Source organism: Chinchilla lanigera, unplaced genomic scaffold (genome assembly GCF_000276665.1).
Source record: "Chinchilla lanigera isolate Chin_1 unplaced genomic scaffold, ChiLan1.0 scaffold00001, whole genome shotgun sequence".
NCBI classification, from domain to species: domain Eukaryota; kingdom Metazoa; phylum Chordata; class Mammalia; order Rodentia; family Chinchillidae; genus Chinchilla; species Chinchilla lanigera.
The window spans coordinates 22,875,984-22,894,741 of record NW_004955402.1 but is presented as its reverse complement, the minus strand read 5'-3'; the positions used below and the strand labels follow the sequence as shown (position 1 = coordinate 22,894,741).

At 43.0% G+C, this 18,758-nt stretch overlaps 1 protein-coding gene across 8 annotated transcripts in view; it reads right to left on the bottom strand.

Moving 5' to 3' along the window:
* The window catches only part of Fhod3 (formin homology 2 domain containing 3), a 455,934-nt gene that overhangs the window by 383,252 nt on the left and 53,924 nt on the right, over positions 1 to 18,758 (bottom strand). For all 8 annotated transcript variants that reach the window (XM_005372817.2, XM_005372818.2, XM_013510258.1 and 5 more), the window contains exons 2-3: positions 18,200 to 18,306; positions 889 to 953 (exon numbers count right to left, since the gene is read on the bottom strand). In XM_005372817.2, coding sequence (XP_005372874.1) covers positions 889 to 953; positions 18,200 to 18,306 — 172 coding nt within the window. The remainder of the gene's footprint in view (positions 1 to 888; positions 954 to 18,199; positions 18,307 to 18,758) is intronic.

Below are 18,758 nucleotides of genomic sequence, written 5' to 3'. Positions count from 1 at the left end.
AGCTGCTCTCCACCCCATCCCTGGTTTCCAACAGAGGAGGAGGAGGGACCAAAAACCACTCCACTCATAAAACCACACTCCAGATGCAGATTAGGTAGGGTTCAACAAGATGATTTATATTCTTCTAATGAGAGGCCTGAATGACAACCACAGAAAATATTAAATGAAAATGAAATTACACAGATGTGAAATACTTTCATGGATAAAGTGAGTTTTAGTTCCTGTTTTTCTTTTCTATATTACATTCTTGCTTCAACTAGGCCCAGTGCCAGGAGGAAATCAGTGTTAGAGACCATTCACATGAAGTTGTCTATTAGCATAAGTCATCAGTGTTCTGCCACTGAATTGATATCTACAGGTAGAGAAACTAGTGGCTGTAGGAATGGCCTCAATGGTGTTCCTGAGTCACAGCAGGCAATCCACTCTGAACAAGTATATCTGCTGCCTTAACACCAGTTTACTCCACCCTCCACATGTGACCCCACCTTTCATGGACCCAAGCTTTCCTTTCAATCACCTGAGCACCCTTAGAACCTCAGACACCACTTCCCTACAGCAGGCTTCACAGAACCACCAGGAGGTATGTGAAGGCTCACCTGAACAGGCCAGAGGATCACATGGGTGACATCCCAAGAAAAACCCCATCTCTCCACCACCACCAGAAAGAACCTCATCAGCAATTTGTCTTACCTCATGCTCTAGTCATTACCCAGAGAACAAAGGAAACCAGCAAAAAACAGGCCTTTAAAAATAATTTCTACAAATGGCTTCACTAAGTCTCTAAGGGCCTGGCCCAAGGTGAGAGCATGACCACTATAGCAATCGCATTTCTCGTGTTTGATCCCTGAGAGTGATCAGCAAACATGCCCTAATGTAGATGTCACTCACCAATGCAGGCATGGACCCTCACGGACAGCTGTGTCCTCAGGATGATGCTGTGCTTCTTGCCCCGCCTGAGGGAGAAAGGAGAAAAATGACGAAGTGTCAGAGGAGTCAGCAAAGATACCTTCAATGCTGTCAATCAACATGAAGTTTCTGACACATCCACCCAAAAGACGCTTTCAATAAGCAGGAACCTAAACAGAGCAAGAAACTATCCTGAAATAATGTAACTTCACTGAGCTTCAAGAAAACAAAATAAGAAAAGTCTGACTTTGTTGAATTGGCACATACGTTTTATTGCCAAGACCCATCAACTAGTTCCAGCCACAGAGTTTGCTGGTAGTCACGACTGACCATGTTGGGAAAATTTTTAAATGTGGGCCTGTGAAGTGAAATGCCTGGAATGTAACAACACAATCTGCTTGACCATTCCCAGGGCTATTTTTATTATTTTTATATAGGAAATGGGAACACATCTTAGGGCAACTGGAAAGAGCTGTTCTGCTGTGCATTAATTCAAGGCTGTTGTGGCTTTTTTCTCATATTCGCACAGAAAGACAGGAGTCAATCAAAGAATGTTTATAACCTCTTTATTATCAACAATGCAAATTTACGCCACTTTGCTTCCTTCTCACATCATTTCTCCGCACCCCGCACCCCGCTGGTACCGGCAATCGAACTCACGACCTCGTGCTTGCCAGGCAGGCACCATGCCGCTGAGCTAAATCCCCAGCTCACTTCATTTCTCAAGAGAAAGTAAAAGAAGGGACCTTTCCGATTCTACTCCTGCTAGGGTCCAGCTTCCTGCAGAGGACTGAAGCATGGAGCAGTTGGTAGGAGAGAGGAAGCGTGAGTCCCAGGTATGTGCAGATAACAAGGGCTTTGAAGTTTAGATACACAGGGAAGCCAGGAAACAAAGGTTAAACACCGCCAGGTACCAGCACGGCAGCAGGCAGCGTGGTGGCTCTCTCTCTGGCTGGATTCCCTTTCCCATCCTCCTCTGCCTAACAAGGGTTAATGTGTAGCAGAATCTGGCAGTGCCTTCCTGCTTTCTGGTCTTGCAGTTGTATTAGAAGGAAGGAGACACAGAGCTCACCAAGGCTCATTGTAAATACTGCAGTTATGAATTCACAATAATAACTGTGTCAATTATGTACTGTTCTTGAGACAAAGTTAAAGGAGCATGTGTGATTTAAAGCAGTTTTTTTTTAATTCTTTTAAAGGAAAAAGGAAACCAGTTGCAAAGTCCTAGAAAAGTAAGCAGCAACCTCCAAACCAGCAGGTGCTTGTGGGTGGAGAATCTACACTCAGACTCCCTTCAAATTGCAATGAAGATCTAAATAGTGGAGGTCAGTGTCCCTAGAGGGGCTATATTGCTTCTAACAGAGACTTCAGTTTTCCTTTTGTTTGTTTTACATGCATGTGCCAGGCATTAGTCCCAAAAAGATTAAAACAAATATATAACACCTGACCTATCTGCAAAAGACAATTTTGAGATTTTTATAAGCAAAGAGTTCTGCAAAATTTTACTTCTCACAAAAAAAATCTTTCTTACAAACACCAATGACACTTTCAACTCTTATGATCATACTATGAAGAAAATTACAATTAAGCATGTTGAATTTAATTTAACTGCTTTTCATTTGACTTGCCAAGGAAGGTCTTGGGGAGTGGGGGCAGCAGCCATCAAGGGTGTGATCATACCTAGAGATAGGTGGGGACCACACTGGAAGTAGAAAAGCAATATAGCCCCTCTGGGGACCCACCCTATTATTAGAAGCAGAAATTTGGTCCTCTAACCTTGAGAGGTATCTGTAATTCACATCATCAGCAGTTATAAGTCAGCAGTAAACATCCTATGAACAGCAGATAAAGTATGTGTTATGGAGGCCCAGGGAGGAAAGTATGAGATGGCATGAGAGAAAGTGCTTCTAAATGTCCCAACTTCTTCTCAGAGAGGGTCCACTGACCCCCACTATTTAGATCTTCAAACAATTGCACAGTTGCATCCAAAGTGATGCTTGTATTCCCACAAAACTCTCTGCTCCAGCAGTAAGCATGCAGGGCAGCCATCCTGAAATTCCAAGCCCTTGAATAAAATTGAGATGGCATTTCTAAGTAAGTCACAGAAGGCCTGCCATTCTGAAGGGGTCATCTTGTCTGTAACTGTGTGCTGAGAAACCAGGCAGTAAGTTCAGTTACACTAAACCCTGGTGGAATTTAAGACAGCACAAAACAAAAAAGCCTATTTTTTCAGTTATTTTTCCATTTCTATTTCTTCTGCTTCAATATTCTATGTCCATTCTTTTCTGCCCTTATATACTAAATCCTACCCTTTAAAAAACCTGGGTTGAACAGGGAGCCAAGGGCCATGAAGGTAGGTTAGTGTTGTAGTCAGTTTACATGGGAAAAGATTTACTACAGGACACATAATGTATAGGATTATTTTATAATATTCACTCAAAGAGTTAAATGCAGGAGTGTGGAAGATCTGTCCACACTAGAGACCCAAAGAATCCAGCGGAGGGCCTGGGTCTCACAGCAGTGTCCCTCACAAGTCCAGCTGAAGACCTAGAGCCCATGTCAGTATCCTCCACAAGTCCAACTGGAGGCCTTGAGCCCACAACAATGTCTCATACAAGTCTGTATCAAGGATCTGCTGGGAAGGCCCAAAGGTCAGTGGTAGAAACTAGAAAGTCTGTGCCAGGGGAATGAAGGATCTGTGCCAAGCCAGGAAAGCTGAGGGATCTGCCCTGGAGCCAGGAAGTGATGCTCAAAGTAAGGACCAGAGCTCCCCGCAAAAGTACCACAGCCATCCTCAGCGACAGCAAGGTCTCAAACCCCTCCAACAGTAAGAACAGCCAAGTTGACGTCATGAAAGCCAGAATAACAAGCTTCTCCAGGAGAATCAACAGCATACCATCTTCCCCTCCAACTCTGCACCAGCAGGATGAAGGATCTTTACAAGCAGGCTGAGGGTCTGCACTGGAGCCAGGAAGCAATACTCAGAGAACCCGAGCTCCCCTAAAGAGAACCATAGGTATCCTCAGGTGGGCTTTCCACACCCAGCACCACGCTGATTCAGTTCAGTTGGGTGTTACAAGTTGACCATTATTTAATGCACCACAGTTAGCACGAGGAGGCCAGCAATGAGGTCCCTCCCAGGGCTTCTATACAAAGGCAGGAACCAGCCAAGGCCTTAGAAGGGATTAAAAAATAAAGGATTCCAGTTTTCAGGGAACTGGTACAACCACAATAGTGAAACCTAATGAAAAGGCACATAAAAAAACTAAGATGTGCAAATCTAAAAAATTCTTGGCAAACCAAAAGATGCAAGATGCAAAAATAATACCACAGGACTGTTAACAATTGAGATCTAAAATGCCACCCCTCCAAGGCTCATTGTGTTGGAGGCTTGGTTACCAGCTCATGAGTTTCTGGGAAATGATTGGATCCTGAGGACTCTAACTTCATCAGTGGATCAACCCATTGATGGATTCATAATTTGATGACTTTTTTGTGGTCGTAACGAACCCTGGGCCTCAAGTGTGCTTGGCAAGTGCCCTACCACAGAGTTCATCCCCATCCCTTAATAGCATTATTGCAAGGTGACAGAAATAGGAGTTAGGGCCTTAGTTGAAGGAAGTAGGGCATGGAGGGATGCCATTGAAGACTACATCTTGTTCCCAGTTTCTTCCTTTCTGATTCTCTTATTTTCTGCTTCCAGCTACCATGAGGTGAACAGCTATACCCCACTATACCATTCTGTCATGATGTTCTGTCTCACCACTCGTCCAAAAACAATGAAGCCAGCCAACCATGGGTTGAAGCCTCTGAAATTGTGAGTCAAAATAAACCATCCTTCCTATGTTTTTCTCAGGTGCTGTGTTAGTCACTTTTTTCTCATTGCTGAGACAAAATACCCAATGTCCAAGGTTAACAAAGGAAAGGTTTATTTAGCTCACAGGTTTTAGAGGTTTCAGTCCATAATCAGCTGGCTTTAAGGCAGGGTGGTGTGGCAGAGGGGCAACTGTTCACAGTGGCAGAAGGCAGCAAAAGCAAGGAGAGACAGACAGCAGGGACAAGTCTCTTTCTGTCCCTTATATCGTATGCAGGCTACCTGCCCTAAGGCAGGTGTAGCACTCATACCCTTAATCCCAGCATTGGACCATGAATAAATCACAAACTCTAGATTCAGCCAGCTGTGAAAAGCCCTCCCTCTATTACTGCATGAAACTTTGGGGGGACATCCAGACACAGACCATAACAGGTACTTTGTCATAATGACAAAAAGTTGACACAAGAACCAAGTAAAGTTCATCCTAAGTATTCAAGAATAATGACAGGAAGTGAATATCCCATGCACATACCTAATTTTTTTAAGATGGATACAAGTAGACAGTGGACATTAATTATAAGCTCCCTTTAGATCTGACAGCTTCCCTCCCTCTACCATTATATTTTGTAATTGGAAACTTCACACATACTAGAGGAAGTTTGATTGTTATGTTTTTTATTTGTTTTTACAAACATCCACCTCAACACCATCACTGATTCTAAGTCTTTTTGCTTTTTGGCTTCTGTGAGGGAAATAATCATATCATCTCTCTTAGAAACAATTTTACCAATAAATATGTCCATTGCTTCTATTTTATGGCTACAACTCTTAAAGGAAAATTAAACAATCATATTATTTGGGATAATTGTCTTCAATGAGATGCCATGTCAGCTTGGATTCTGAAAGTAATAATCGTAATAGTTAACGTTTATGGAATGTTTATCATGTGCCAGATGAGTACTTTATACAGACTTAGTCTTCACAAAATTCCTGAGATAGATAATATTGTGGTCATTTTAAAGATACGAAAACTGAGGCCTAGAAAAATCAAACATGGTTGAAGTCATAAAAAGTGACAGAGTCTAGACTCAACTCAGGAAGTCTGACCCCAGAGACTACGCTCCTGTCCCCTCCCTATAGCTGCCTTTCTTCATGCCTTCATTCTACCCATTTACTGATGCCCATTATGGACTGGATAGGCACAAAAACATGCTGCATTAAGACAGGAACACAAATCCTATCTGCAGTTGTAGTCTACTGGTTGTCCTATAGATTTCAAACTCCAGACTACAGCATCAGTTCCTACCTAAATTTCCAGCCTTCTGGAAGTCTCACACCTGCCCCTCTCAAAAAATGCACAAGCCAATTCTTAAAAATAAATCTACTTCTAGATTGACAGGTTAGATTGACTGATCAACAGGTGCATACATACCTACTGGTTCTGTTTCTCTGGAGAACCCCAATACAAACTTTGATATGCGACTTTGTGGAAATGCAATCAGTGGGAAGCTGTCACTGGGCACCCACTGCAAGTACTCTTGTGGTCTGTGCTCCCCAAGAGTGACCTCCAGGAGTGGTTTCATAGCGGCCCCACCTCCAGGCCACCCTTGTGCAGCAGACTGAAGTGTTCCCACTGGCAGAATCCAATGACCCAGTGACAAAGGCAATTCAGTGTGACCTGAAACTCCCCAGAGAGAACCAGATTCCTCTCTTATCAGCACAGCCACAGCCAGGGAACCATTGCCAGCTCCTGAGTTCAGCTACTCTCTATCTGCAGCTCACACCCAAGGCCAACGCCACTCCAGTGACAGAACTATCTAAAACAGATGCACAATTCAAGGAGATTCCAATCACAGCACTTGTGCCAGGGACATGCTGTGGCTATCGCTAAACTTCCCACAACCCCCTGGCTTCTCGGAAAATGTAAGTTTCTCCTACAGTGTTGCCTATGACCTTGGGGTAAAAAAATCTGGTTTAGCACTTTCACAATGGGGTCATAACTGCATGCCTTTCTGCCAGGCAGCTTGAACCACCAGTGGTACATGCATGACTGTCCTATCAGCCACCTTTTTATTAATTTTATTAGCAAAGAACAATAAAAGTGATTAGATCCATTTGTACCAGCAGTGGTACATACATGTACCACCAGTGAGCAAGCCAGTGGAAATGTGTTAACCAGTGAGAGCTCAGAGAAACCTCTACTGCCATTCTATCCCTGTCTCTCAAGGGCACATTTTTGCAATAATATTGTGATAAAAGCAAAAGCAAGACCCTATCACAACAGGAGCCAGGATTTATGTGGCTGTGAGAGGGACAGAACCAAAGGCTTGATCCCTTTCTGTAGCAACAAACAGTAGACTTGACCTCCCACCCACCCCATTTACTTCTCCAATCACACCAGAAGTAACCTATTACTTTAGGCAAGGGCAGAAATATGTGTTAAACCATCCTGCAGAAACAGGGACTGGGGCCCCCTCAGCAGTTGTCCCAGAATAAAAAAGTCTTGGTTAGCTTTGAGAGCTGTAAAATCCAACCAGCACTCTGCCTCAGGGATAAAGGGATGAAGGAGGATTTGAACCACTCATTAGCCAGTAAAAGGATAGTGCTTGCTAAAATTAATTTGTTCAGAAGCATAAAGTCCAAGTGATAGAGCCAGCTACCATTACATCCATCTCCAGATAGTCTGGTCTTTCCTAATAGACTATGGTGGTAGAAAATAGACTCTGGGGGCTGGGGATTTAGCTCAGCGGCAAAAGCGCCTGCCTGGCAAGCGCAAGGTCGTGAGTTCGGTTCCCAGTACCAGAGAAAAACCAAAAAAAAAAAAAAAAAAAGAAAATAGACTCTGATGCCACTTGTGTGATCTTCGACACATTACTTAACCTCTCTAAGCCTCAGCTTCCTTGTCCGCAAAATGGGATAACAATATCTACTTCTTCCTGGGGGCTGAAGATTCAGTCAATGCAACTAACAGGGTAGTGACACACCTGGCATTTGATAAACACCAGACATTAGGCAATATTCTTGTCAATAATGGTATAGTGTGTGGTTCTTTCAGCCACTTCTTCCTCTTTCCCATTTCTGTCTCTATGTCTGGCTCTCCTCTGTTCCTCTGTACATGTGCCTCTTCATTTTGGTCTGCCTTTACTCATCCTTCCAACTTCGCTCATCTTTCCCTTTCTCTTTCCTTTTATTTTCATTTCTCTATGTACTGAGAACTGAGGGATCTACAGTAATGATCTATTCGTTACTGATACTCTTACCTGTTCCTCAAAACCCAAAGGATGGAACATTTGAACTTTCTCAGTAGATTCTACTAATGTTTGTCCCTCCTGTGGGCAGCCTCAGATGTACTGGTTTCTGAAGCCTGAGTCACTTGACATATCTGCAAGGAATAAGAATCCCTAGATGCACAGAGGACCCTGGGGAAGTGCCCTATGGTACATGTCATGGGACCCAACAAAGCAATGAAGCCTGTGCACTTCAGCTCTGCCTTCTTCTCAGAGAGGCTCCCAGCACACCCCACTGTCTCTTTCCACTGTCCCTACATCTGCAATGTCCTTTCAGCCCTGAAATTAGGACTTCTCTGTGCACCCACTAAACCTCTGTCACCAGCTCAGCATCTCTCTTCCATGGTTATTCCTTAATATAGTTTTAAGCTTTGATAAAACACAATTTAAAGATCATGACATCCACCTATTTGAGTATATAGCTCACCAATTACTGATATATTTACAGAGTTATACAGCCATCACCACAATCTAATTTTGTTTTTGTTTGTTCATTTGTTTTTTTGAGACAGGGTCTCACTATTCAGTGCGGGCTGCCTCAGACTCACAGTGATCTTCCTGCCACAGCCTCCTGAGTGCTGGGATTACAGGTGTGCACCACCAGGCCTGGCTTATCACAGTCTAATTTTTGAACTAGTTCACCATCCATCAAAGAAACCACAGGTGCATCTGCAGACTCTCCTGTTCCCACACCCTACCCTACGCAGCCACCAGTTTACTTTGTCTCTGTAGATTCATCTTTCCTGAACATTTCATTTAAATGGAATTATATAGTGTGTCACCTGTTTTGTCTGGTTTCTTTCGCTTAGTTCAATGTTTTTAAGGCTCATCCATGTTGTGACATATGTCCATACTTTATTTCTTTCATTGCTGAATAATATTCACCTTTACAAACACTACATGTCTGCTTCCTCCATCCCTTAGCTGATGGACACTGGCATTACTTCCACTTTGAGGCTGTTATAAATACTACCAATTTTTATAAAGGCAAATGTTTTCTCTCTTCAGTATATATGTAGAAGTACAAATGCGGGACTATACAGTAATTCTTTTTTCAACACTTTAAGAAATCATGAGAGGGCTGGGGATTTATCTCAGGGGCACAACGCCTGCCTGGCAAGCGCAAGGTCGTGAGTTCGATTCCCGGTACTGGAAGAAAAAAAAAAAAAAGAAATCAGCAGACTATTTTCCAAAGTGGTTGCACTTCTTTATATCCTCACCAGCTGTGTCTGAGGGCTCCAATGTCTCCCCATCCCTTTCAACACGTCTTGTCATTTTGACCCTAGACATCCAAGAAGGTGTGGAATGGCAACTCACTGTGCATTTTATGTAAATTTCCCTTACAAGTTACGATGTTGAACATCATTTCATGTGCTTATTGGCCGTTTGCCTATTTTTGTTTGGAGAAATGTATATTCAAAACTTTTCTTCCTTTTTTAATTGGTTTATCTTTTTATTATTGAGTTGCAAGCAGTCTTTATACCTCCTGGATATGATTCCTTTAACAGATATATAACACAGATATTTGCTCCCACACCCTGGCTTATGTTTTCACTTTATTATGTCTTTTGAGATGAAATTTTTTTAAATTTTGTTCTTATTTTGTTTTTTCACAGCATGAAATTGAACCCAGGGCCTTCACATTGAGTTACATCTCCAGCCCTTTTTTATTTTGATATGGCATTGCAGTAAGTCTCACAGTTGCCCAGGTTGGATTCTAAGTTGCCACCCTCCTGCCTCAGCATCCCAGAGCACTGGAATTACAAGCATGCACCAACATGCCTGGCTAAAACTTTAATGTTTATGAAGTCTAATTTGGTTTTTCTTTTGTTACTTGTGCTTTTGTTATCCCATCTAAGAGACTATTGCTTGATCCAAGCTTATGGAAACTAACGCCTGTCTTCTTCTAAGACTTTTATAGTTGTGGAGCTTACATTTTGGTCTGTGACCCATATTTAGTTCATTTCTGTGTATGTTGTGAGGTCTCCAACATTCTATCTCAGATTCTTTGCCTTCACACTCAGGTCTCCTTTTGTTCAACCCAGCCACAGTTCCCTAGCAATCCTGCAGCCTCCTCCTCATCCCCTCTATTCTTCTATTTCTACTCTATCAAGGACACCCTCAATCTCTGCCTTGCCATATCCCTGACTTTGTGATCTGGTGTCTTCAACTGTTCATTCTCTGAAATCTCTAACCTTGCTGAGCCAACCACTCTTGGTTACCTACCAGTTATTGTATACCCTTTCTGCATTATAAAAAGAACACAATTTTTTTGGGGGGGTGACAATGTACATTTCCCCATATGGCTCAGCTCTTATCAGTGAGGTGTAGGTGGAAATTGCTGGTGGAACGTCTGGAAAGCTCTATAAAGAGTGCAAATTCTGCCAGGACCAACATTTATTCTTCATCCTTCCCATCAGAGATGGGGCCACTAGCTCATAGCAATGGAGGGAAAAGACTGGCTGAACACAAGCCCACAGTGCACCACGTGCACATAGCCTGAGTACTGGCCAATCACATGTGAGTACAAGTCAGGTGCACAAGGAATAGGCGTGCATTCCCTTTGTCCCTTTCTTTCTTCCTAGGAGCTGGGATACAGGTAAGATGTTAAGAACTAAAGCTACTACCATAGACTCAGAGTTGGGATCCTCATTTTGAGTATGCAACAGTTCCTCAAAGAGGAACCAAAGAGGACTACCTACATTTTGGACTCCTGTACAAGAAATAAACCTATTCTAATTGCTACATTTTGGGATTTCTTGGTTTGCAAAGAGAAAACTGTGCCCTAACCAATACATGCCTTCCTGCCTTGATGTGATGCCAAAGGGAGGAGTAGCCATAATGTGACTAGGACAATGCATGGAAGATAAGAGCCAGACCCTAAGGATGGCAGAACAGAAAGATAGATAACCCTGGGTTCTTGGAAGTATCATGAAATCAACATATGTCCTTGAAACTACCTAATCATCCACTATGTTTTTAGAGTGGTTTTAGGCTTACAAACAAAAAAATTTATGGTAAGTAAAGACACTTCCCATGGACCCTCTCAGCCCCTTCACACACAGTTTTACTCACTAACATCCTGTATTAGTGTGGTTACATTTATTACAATTGATGAACCAATTATTAAGCTCACAGTTTATATTAGGGGTCACCTACATTAAACAGATCTCAGAAATGGATGATGTTCTATATCTCACAATATAACAAGATACATTCCCTAAAAAACCCGTGATCCACCTCTTTGTCTGTTCCTATTCATCCTTGCCCCCTTCTCTGATCTCTGGCAACCATTGATCTTTTTACTGTCTCCATATTTTTGCCTTGCTCAGAAAGCCCTATGATTGGAATTACATAGTATATAGCTTTTCCACAGTTCACAATTTGGATTTCTTTCCTCCATGTCTTTTCTAGCACAATTGCTTGTTTCCTTTCATCACTGAAAAACAAGTCCTCATCTTGTGGATATGCTACAGTTTATTCACCTACTGAAGGATATTTTGGTTGCTTCCAAGTTTTAGCAATTAGGAGTACTGCTGCTATAAACATCCATGTACAAGTTTTTGTGTGGATGTAAGTTTTCAACTCATTTGGTTTCATAACCAGGAGCCTGATTCCTGAATCATAAAGTAAATCTGTTTCACTTTGTAAGAAATGACCACACTGTCTTCCCAAGCACCTGTGTCATTTTGCACCTCCACCATTCTGCATCCTCACCAGCATTTGATGTTGGCAGGGCTTGGAAATTTAGCCATTCTAATTGGTGTATATTGGTGTCTTCTTGTGACTTTGCAATTCCCTAATAATGTATGGTGAGGAGCATCTTTCCATATCTTTATTTTCCATCTGGATATCTTTAGTGAAGTACTCAAATCTTTTCCTCATTTTGTAACCAGGCTTTTTGTTTTATTATTGAGTTCTGGGACTTCTTTGGATATTTTGGATATATGGCCTTTGGCTGACACGTATCTTACAAATATCTTCTGTCTGTGACTTTTCTTGCATCCTCTTAATATCCTCTTCTTTCATGATAAAAATATACGTACAAAAAATTTAAGCCATTATTACCTGCGTTCTTTGTTACAGGCTGCCAACCTCAACTACTTACTGAAGTAGAGAGCTTGGTTATGGTGTCACTGAGTCACCCAGATGCTGCCACCTGGGTAACTGCAGGACCTGGCCTCTACTGCCAGATCCGGTCATATCACCTCACACGGAAGCTGTCCCTCAAGGATGAGATATCCAAACTCAGTAGCTCCGTTCTCTAAGGAATCTCTCAAACTCTCTAGTCCTTGACACATCTCACTGGGGTCCCAAGCCAACATTCCTCCCAGGCCACCCCACACCTTGACTGTGGCTTTCCATAACCTCACATTAACTTGTACAAATACCTCCCCCAGAAATGTTCCCACTCCACAGCTTTGCTGCTTCTCTAAGTGGTCCCCAGGTGCATAACCTTCACCTAATATCACATGCCCACTCCACCCTCCCACTTCCCTCTACATGAGCTAGGACCTCGGCTCCAATCCCCTCTCCTCCTCCCACCAATCCAGGTCCCAGTCCTCAGCCACCAGATTTATGCTCATTAGGTCACTCCCTTCTCACCTCCCATTCTCAGTGGGCACATCTGACTTGCACCTGCTCCGTGCTCTCCCCAGTCCCAATCCCACTCCCCTGCTTTCCCATCCATGCCTTACTGGACACCTCTCATTACTTAAGGAGTTCCCAGAGGGCCCCCTCTTTGAAGGTCATTTCTTTGACTCCAACCCATACCTGGCAGCCCAGCTCAGTCCCTCACTTCTGCCTGGTGCTGTCTCTGTCCAGTCTGACATGTGGACATACTGAGAGCCTTCCTGAGTCCACCGCACATTCGGCATGGAGCTCACTCATTCTTTCTGGCACCCAGCAGCTTGGCCAGAGCCTCCATCTCCCTTATACAGTATATTGGTTTGCAACTGCTGCTGCACATTGGATTCACCCGGGAGGGAGCATGAACAACCCTGCTGCCTGGGCTCACCCCTATGCTCTGATTTCGTAGACCTCAGGCTGTACGTGGAAAGGGGAGTTTTTGAAGTCTCTCAGGTGGCTGCAATATTCCCCAAGATTGAGAATCCATGCTATAAGTCCCTAACCAAATCCATTCACCTGAGACAGATCTTTCAAAACCAAGATTCTCAGTTCCCACTCCAAACTTTCTGAAGCCATAACCTTAGCATTTAGGTTAGGTTTCTAAGCAGCTTCCTTGTAAAGTAGTCTAAGGCAGGTGGCCTAACATGCCCAGAACTGGTATGCAGAGGCTCTGGGTCACCCCAGGCAGCACTGTACTGAGCTCACCCCAACAGCTCCCGTTGAAAGGACCAGCTTCTCTCTCTACATTACCCAGGGAAGGTGTTGGTGGTCTGCATGTGGGGCCTCACACAGCATGTAGAATCCTGAAGACCCCACATACTCTTTAACAATTTGCCACAAGCCCCCCTATGAACATGCCTGCACCCTCAGATGACCCTAACTAGCTTTCCAGCCACTAGAAGAATCTCTCTTCTAATGTAGAGCTTGTGTTGGTTGCCTGCTTTGGTTCAGTCTTTCAGGTTCAGCTGGCTTTCAGACAGGTTCAAAGACAATATCCCATCTACCAATCCTAAAGGTCAAGGAAACCCAGACAAATATGTGACCAGATATGGTTAACTTTTATAGTAGATCCTTAGAAGAGGTAACTACTCTTCAACCTTGACATTTAAAGAGCAAAGACCTCTTTCAGAATCTTGGGGAAGATATTAAAAAGCTGCTCCACTCACTCACCCACAAACAATGCAGAAACCTCAGGCATTTGTGAACCCCACACACATGGATCTTGGCCCAAGAGAGCCACAGAAGTTAGATGTCTGAGAGTCAAATCACAGTGGACCCCAAACTCCTGCATTCCTCTAAGCAAATCCATTGCAAAGCTGTCAGGAGGCAGCATACCCACCCTCCCAAGCCAGCTTCCTCCCAGGCTTCGTGGCTATATATCCATCCATCCTTGGTTTCTGAGCCACCAGCCACACACCAGCATGGGGGTCCACAGGTGGGAGGATCCCCGGTCCCCGAAGCAGAGAGGCAGATGCAAGAGGTGACCATAACTCTCCAGCACAGGCCTAAAGGGGGTCATGCTGAGAAAAAAGGAGCAACTGGGAATGCATGCAATATGTGTGCAATACTGCCTACACACTGTCCCTGAAACACTGTGCATTTCAGGCCCGCTCCTGCCTCAAGCCATGTCCCCCAAACACATCTCTTCCACCCACCCAAAACACTATTTCCCTTCAGCGTATACTTAAAAGCCACTTTCTCCACGGCAGATTTCTGCGGAATGCAGCTTGTACTGGTTTCCTTCCAGAGGCCCTGGAGGTGGTGATGGACATAAGGGCAGGGGGCTCTGGCCCTGCTCAGCCTGTGGGCAAGAGCCTCTTCCTTAATTTTCCTAACTACAAATCTCAGTGTCTGACCTGCTTAGAATCCTCCAGACTTAAAATCCAGTGACTCCCATTACAATATATCAGGGTCCCAAATTCTGGCTATAATTCTGGCTACGGCTACTATTTTTGAGTGTGTGGGTTCAGTGCTGCCACTAGCTTAATATTTTAGACATATCATCACATTTTACCTGGAAACAACCTGATGAGGCAACGCTATGATTATATTATTTGCATTTGTAAGAAAATTGAGATTCAGAGAGATGAAGTTACATCTGCATGGTCAAACAGACATGGCACTAACCACAAAGCCCATGTCCCTAACCACTGTGCCATGCTGCTCTCCTGAGGCGCCAGAGGCCCTGTATGAACTCCAGCTCATCTAGGGATTAACTAATGTTGTCTTTACTTTATAAATAAACTTTATAAATGTCCTTATTTTATAAATTTTTATCAGAAGTAAACTGGTTTGCCCAAGGTCACACAGTAACAGGGTCAGGAATAATCAGAGGCTTTGAGGCTCCTGTTTCCCCTGCACCACGCTATATTTGCTGATTTTCCTGGCCTTGGAAAGCAGTGAACGGACCTTGCTCTATTTTGTTCACATACTAATTACTTTGTCCTTCCACTTTTGAAGGTCTCTCTTCTCTTCTCCGATTAGCTATATAGCCTCAGTGATAATTCTAAACAAGTGAGTTAATTTTTAGTCTTGGTGTAAAAGAGCAGGGAAACAAACAAGAACAAAGGGACACACTCCTCTAGCAAGGAAACTCACTCACAGCACACCCTATGAAAAAGTACCAGAGTTTCTCATACATCTTCATTAGATGGACACAAAATTACAGATACTTTCCTACAATTTATTCAGAATAATCAAGGACAAGTCTTAACTAGGAAATAATTATATCTTAATTCCCAATAATGGGAGACATGAGTTTACAAGTACAAAGACTTTCCCAAATGTCACACCCTTAGGAAAGGACCTAGGAGGGATCCTCAGTGCAAGTGTCATTGCAAATGTGCCCCGATACCTGCATGGGAAGGGCTCAGCCTGCAGCCACCTGCGAGTCAACACCAAGGGACCTCCCTGTGCCTCCAGTGTTCAACGATGATAACTAATCCAGGACTAGCAGGATTATCCAGAACACCACCACTCTGACTTGTCTCCTGCAATGAGGGTCAGGGACAGACATCCCCCCACACCAGAAAGTCAGTAGAGATGGTTTCTTCACACTCTTCTGAACAAAGTGTGGGTCACTATGATGAACATCATTTCAAAGATATAAAACCTCACTCTGAGTTTGAGACATGTTTGTCTGCCATCTTTTGGGCTACTTCCACTGTTTGCAGTTTTCACGTCTTGAGTACCTTCCCTCTTCTCATATATATATATATATATATATATATATATATATATATATATATATTATTTCCATTCTTATTGGGGTACAGAAATGGGACCCAGAATCTATCTCTCAGCTGGACCCAAATCCAGGTGAGGCTTCAGAAAGAAACAAAATGAGAAAGCAAGCACTAATATCTACTCTGGCAAGCCTGCTACAGCACTCTGTAGGAACAGCTTTATAGCAAATTCCAGTATCTGGACACCAGTGTTACAGTACAAGCTGTAGCATCACTGATGGGTGATAGCAGCAGAAGTGTCTTCCTGAAGCCACTCTGCAGCATTGCTGGGTGTTATTTACACTGGAGACGGAGTTTCAGACCAGGACTGATATCTTTGCTCAAACCAACCTCACATCATTGTACTTGCTGCATAGAAACTGAAATGCTTTCGCCCAGAAGCTTCTGCGGTGGCAAAGGCGTGCACACCTGGGAATCAGTCACACTCATGCTCAAACCTGGTTCCCCATCTGCTCTGCCACCCTAGATGTGCTCTTTAATTCTGATGCTCACTTTTCTCTAATGAAAAATGCAGATAATAAAATCCAATTACATGACTATTGCAAAAAGTAACTATTAAACAATGATACTGTAAATAAAGTGTCTAGAACAATGCCTCACATAGTAGATGTTCCCTAAGTGTTATTTTCCTTTTCATTCTATTTTTTATACTGTTATCTAATAGCATTTTTTTTCCTGAGCTGCTATGTCCAAATCATTAAAGTTTTGGTAAGGAAAGAAGACAAAATCAAACAGAGCAAGGTTTTCAAACCCAACACACCATTGGGAACAGCTTTCAAGCGGATAAAGATTTACTTATAACACTCCCGGGGTCATCTTGTTCAGTAAGTCATGATGTTGGCCAATTAGACTGTCACTCAGCCTACATGCTAACATCTTATATAAAGGAGTATCACTGTCAGATAATTGGTAAGAACTATTATAATGGGGTTCACCCAAATCTATCAATCTTAATATCATCAATTTTTTAAATGATGGTGAGTAGAGGCTGGCGTGGCTTGAGAAACCCCTCTCATGTCTGTAGCCTGTGGTGGTTCCCACAGCCTTTTCCCACACACTGATCCTCACACCACTGTGGACACAAGAAGGGTGTCCTCTTGCTGGATCCTGCAAAGGCCTTGGGCTTCTTCATGCTCATGGCCATGCTATGCAAGAATCCATTTTGGGGCTATGCCATTCACATGATGACCAATATCCACTGCATGCCTGTAAGTTGTTAACAACATGCTGGATGCTGGACATTCAGATAAGCATAGGTTAGATTTTGGGGAGTTTGGGCTGGGGATTTAGCTCAGCGGCACAGCGCCTGCCTGGTAAGCGCAAGGTCGTGAGTTCGATTCTTGGTACCAGAGAAAAACCAAAAAAATAAAAAATAAGATTTGGGGGAGTTTTAACAGAACAAAAGAGGAGCTGTTACAAAAACCGTGACAAAATCCAGGAAGCCATTAGGCCCACTGGCATGAGAGAGTTACATGAAACCAACACAAAGAAGGCTCCAATTTGTACCCCTTATTTGAACAACTCATGCACAATCATTACTCAATTAATATTCACCTGGCTACATTTTTTACTTAGACAAAGTAGCTTCAAAAAACTTGGGGGGAGGGGTATGAACACCAAATTAATACAGCTGAGCATTATTTCAGACACATTAGGAAGGCTCTGAAGGTCTAAGGAACAAGGTGATGAAATCAGAAATACACTTGATTCTCATGCATGAGGAACAGAAAGAGAGGGAAGGATACCATAAGGGGCTATTTTAGTAACCAAACAAATATAAGAATTGTCTGATTTTGACTTAACTCATCACAATCAGAAGTATTAAGCAATCTAAATGTAGCTTAAAAACAATTTGATGTTAATTGACATAATTAAAATTATTGTCTCTGCTATAATGAGTAGAAAGGATGATAGAGTATAAAACTATTTACTAGGCCATCTGCCAGTAAAATGAAATATCTAGTAAATTATTGGAAACAATGTTTAAAACCATTGTCAATCCATGAAAATCTGGAAAATATTGATTCAATTGTCATACATACTTGAATTGAAAATAATTCATAAGATAAATACCATGTGCTTGATTAAACTATACCAGAAATGTTTCTAAGACAGGCTCCCTCTCCAAGTACTGTTGTCAAGAAAAGCTCCTCAAAACAGAAAAGGGTCTCTAATCATCCACTATTTACATGGCCCTTCTTGTGTAATTGTGAGTGCAAAGTAGGGCAAAATTACAGTCCAAAGTAGTCAAAGGCCTCAAAGTACCCTAGTTTCCTGAGAAGTGGGGGCCAGGCAGCCGGGACAATGGTGAGTCTTACCCAGCGTCATCCTGGAAGCCTTCCAACTCATCCCGTTGCTCTGCTAGGGTGGCCTCCAGGTCCAAGTAGGTGCCATTGTGGGACAGCTGCAATGCACAATCATCCAGCTGTAAGAGAAAGAGCAGTGTCAGGTTGCTCCTCCAATGGGGACTCCCTATAAACTCCCTTGCATTGCCCTCATGTGTTTTTAAAAGTCAAGCTCTATTCTGAACTGTGAATCATAGCATGAAGAGGCAATATGCTAGCACAAATAGATTGGATATGAATTGGTTACCAAGGGGACAGATATGACATCTACTAAAGGACTAGCATTGTCAGGGCCCAAAAGCCCTGGATGGGGAGGAGAAGCAGTCCTCTGGGCATTTCATCAATGCCACTTTCCACTTTCCACTTGGAGGGGCCTAGAGGAAACTACAAATCTATAAAGTGACAAAATGATGATGCTGGTGTGACTGTGGATTAAGAGTCATGGAGTGTACAAGACAGATTTGGTGAGGAAAATGTGCTGTTTCTTTTGTTGTTTTTTTTTTTTTTTTTTTTTTGGTTTTTCTCCGGTACC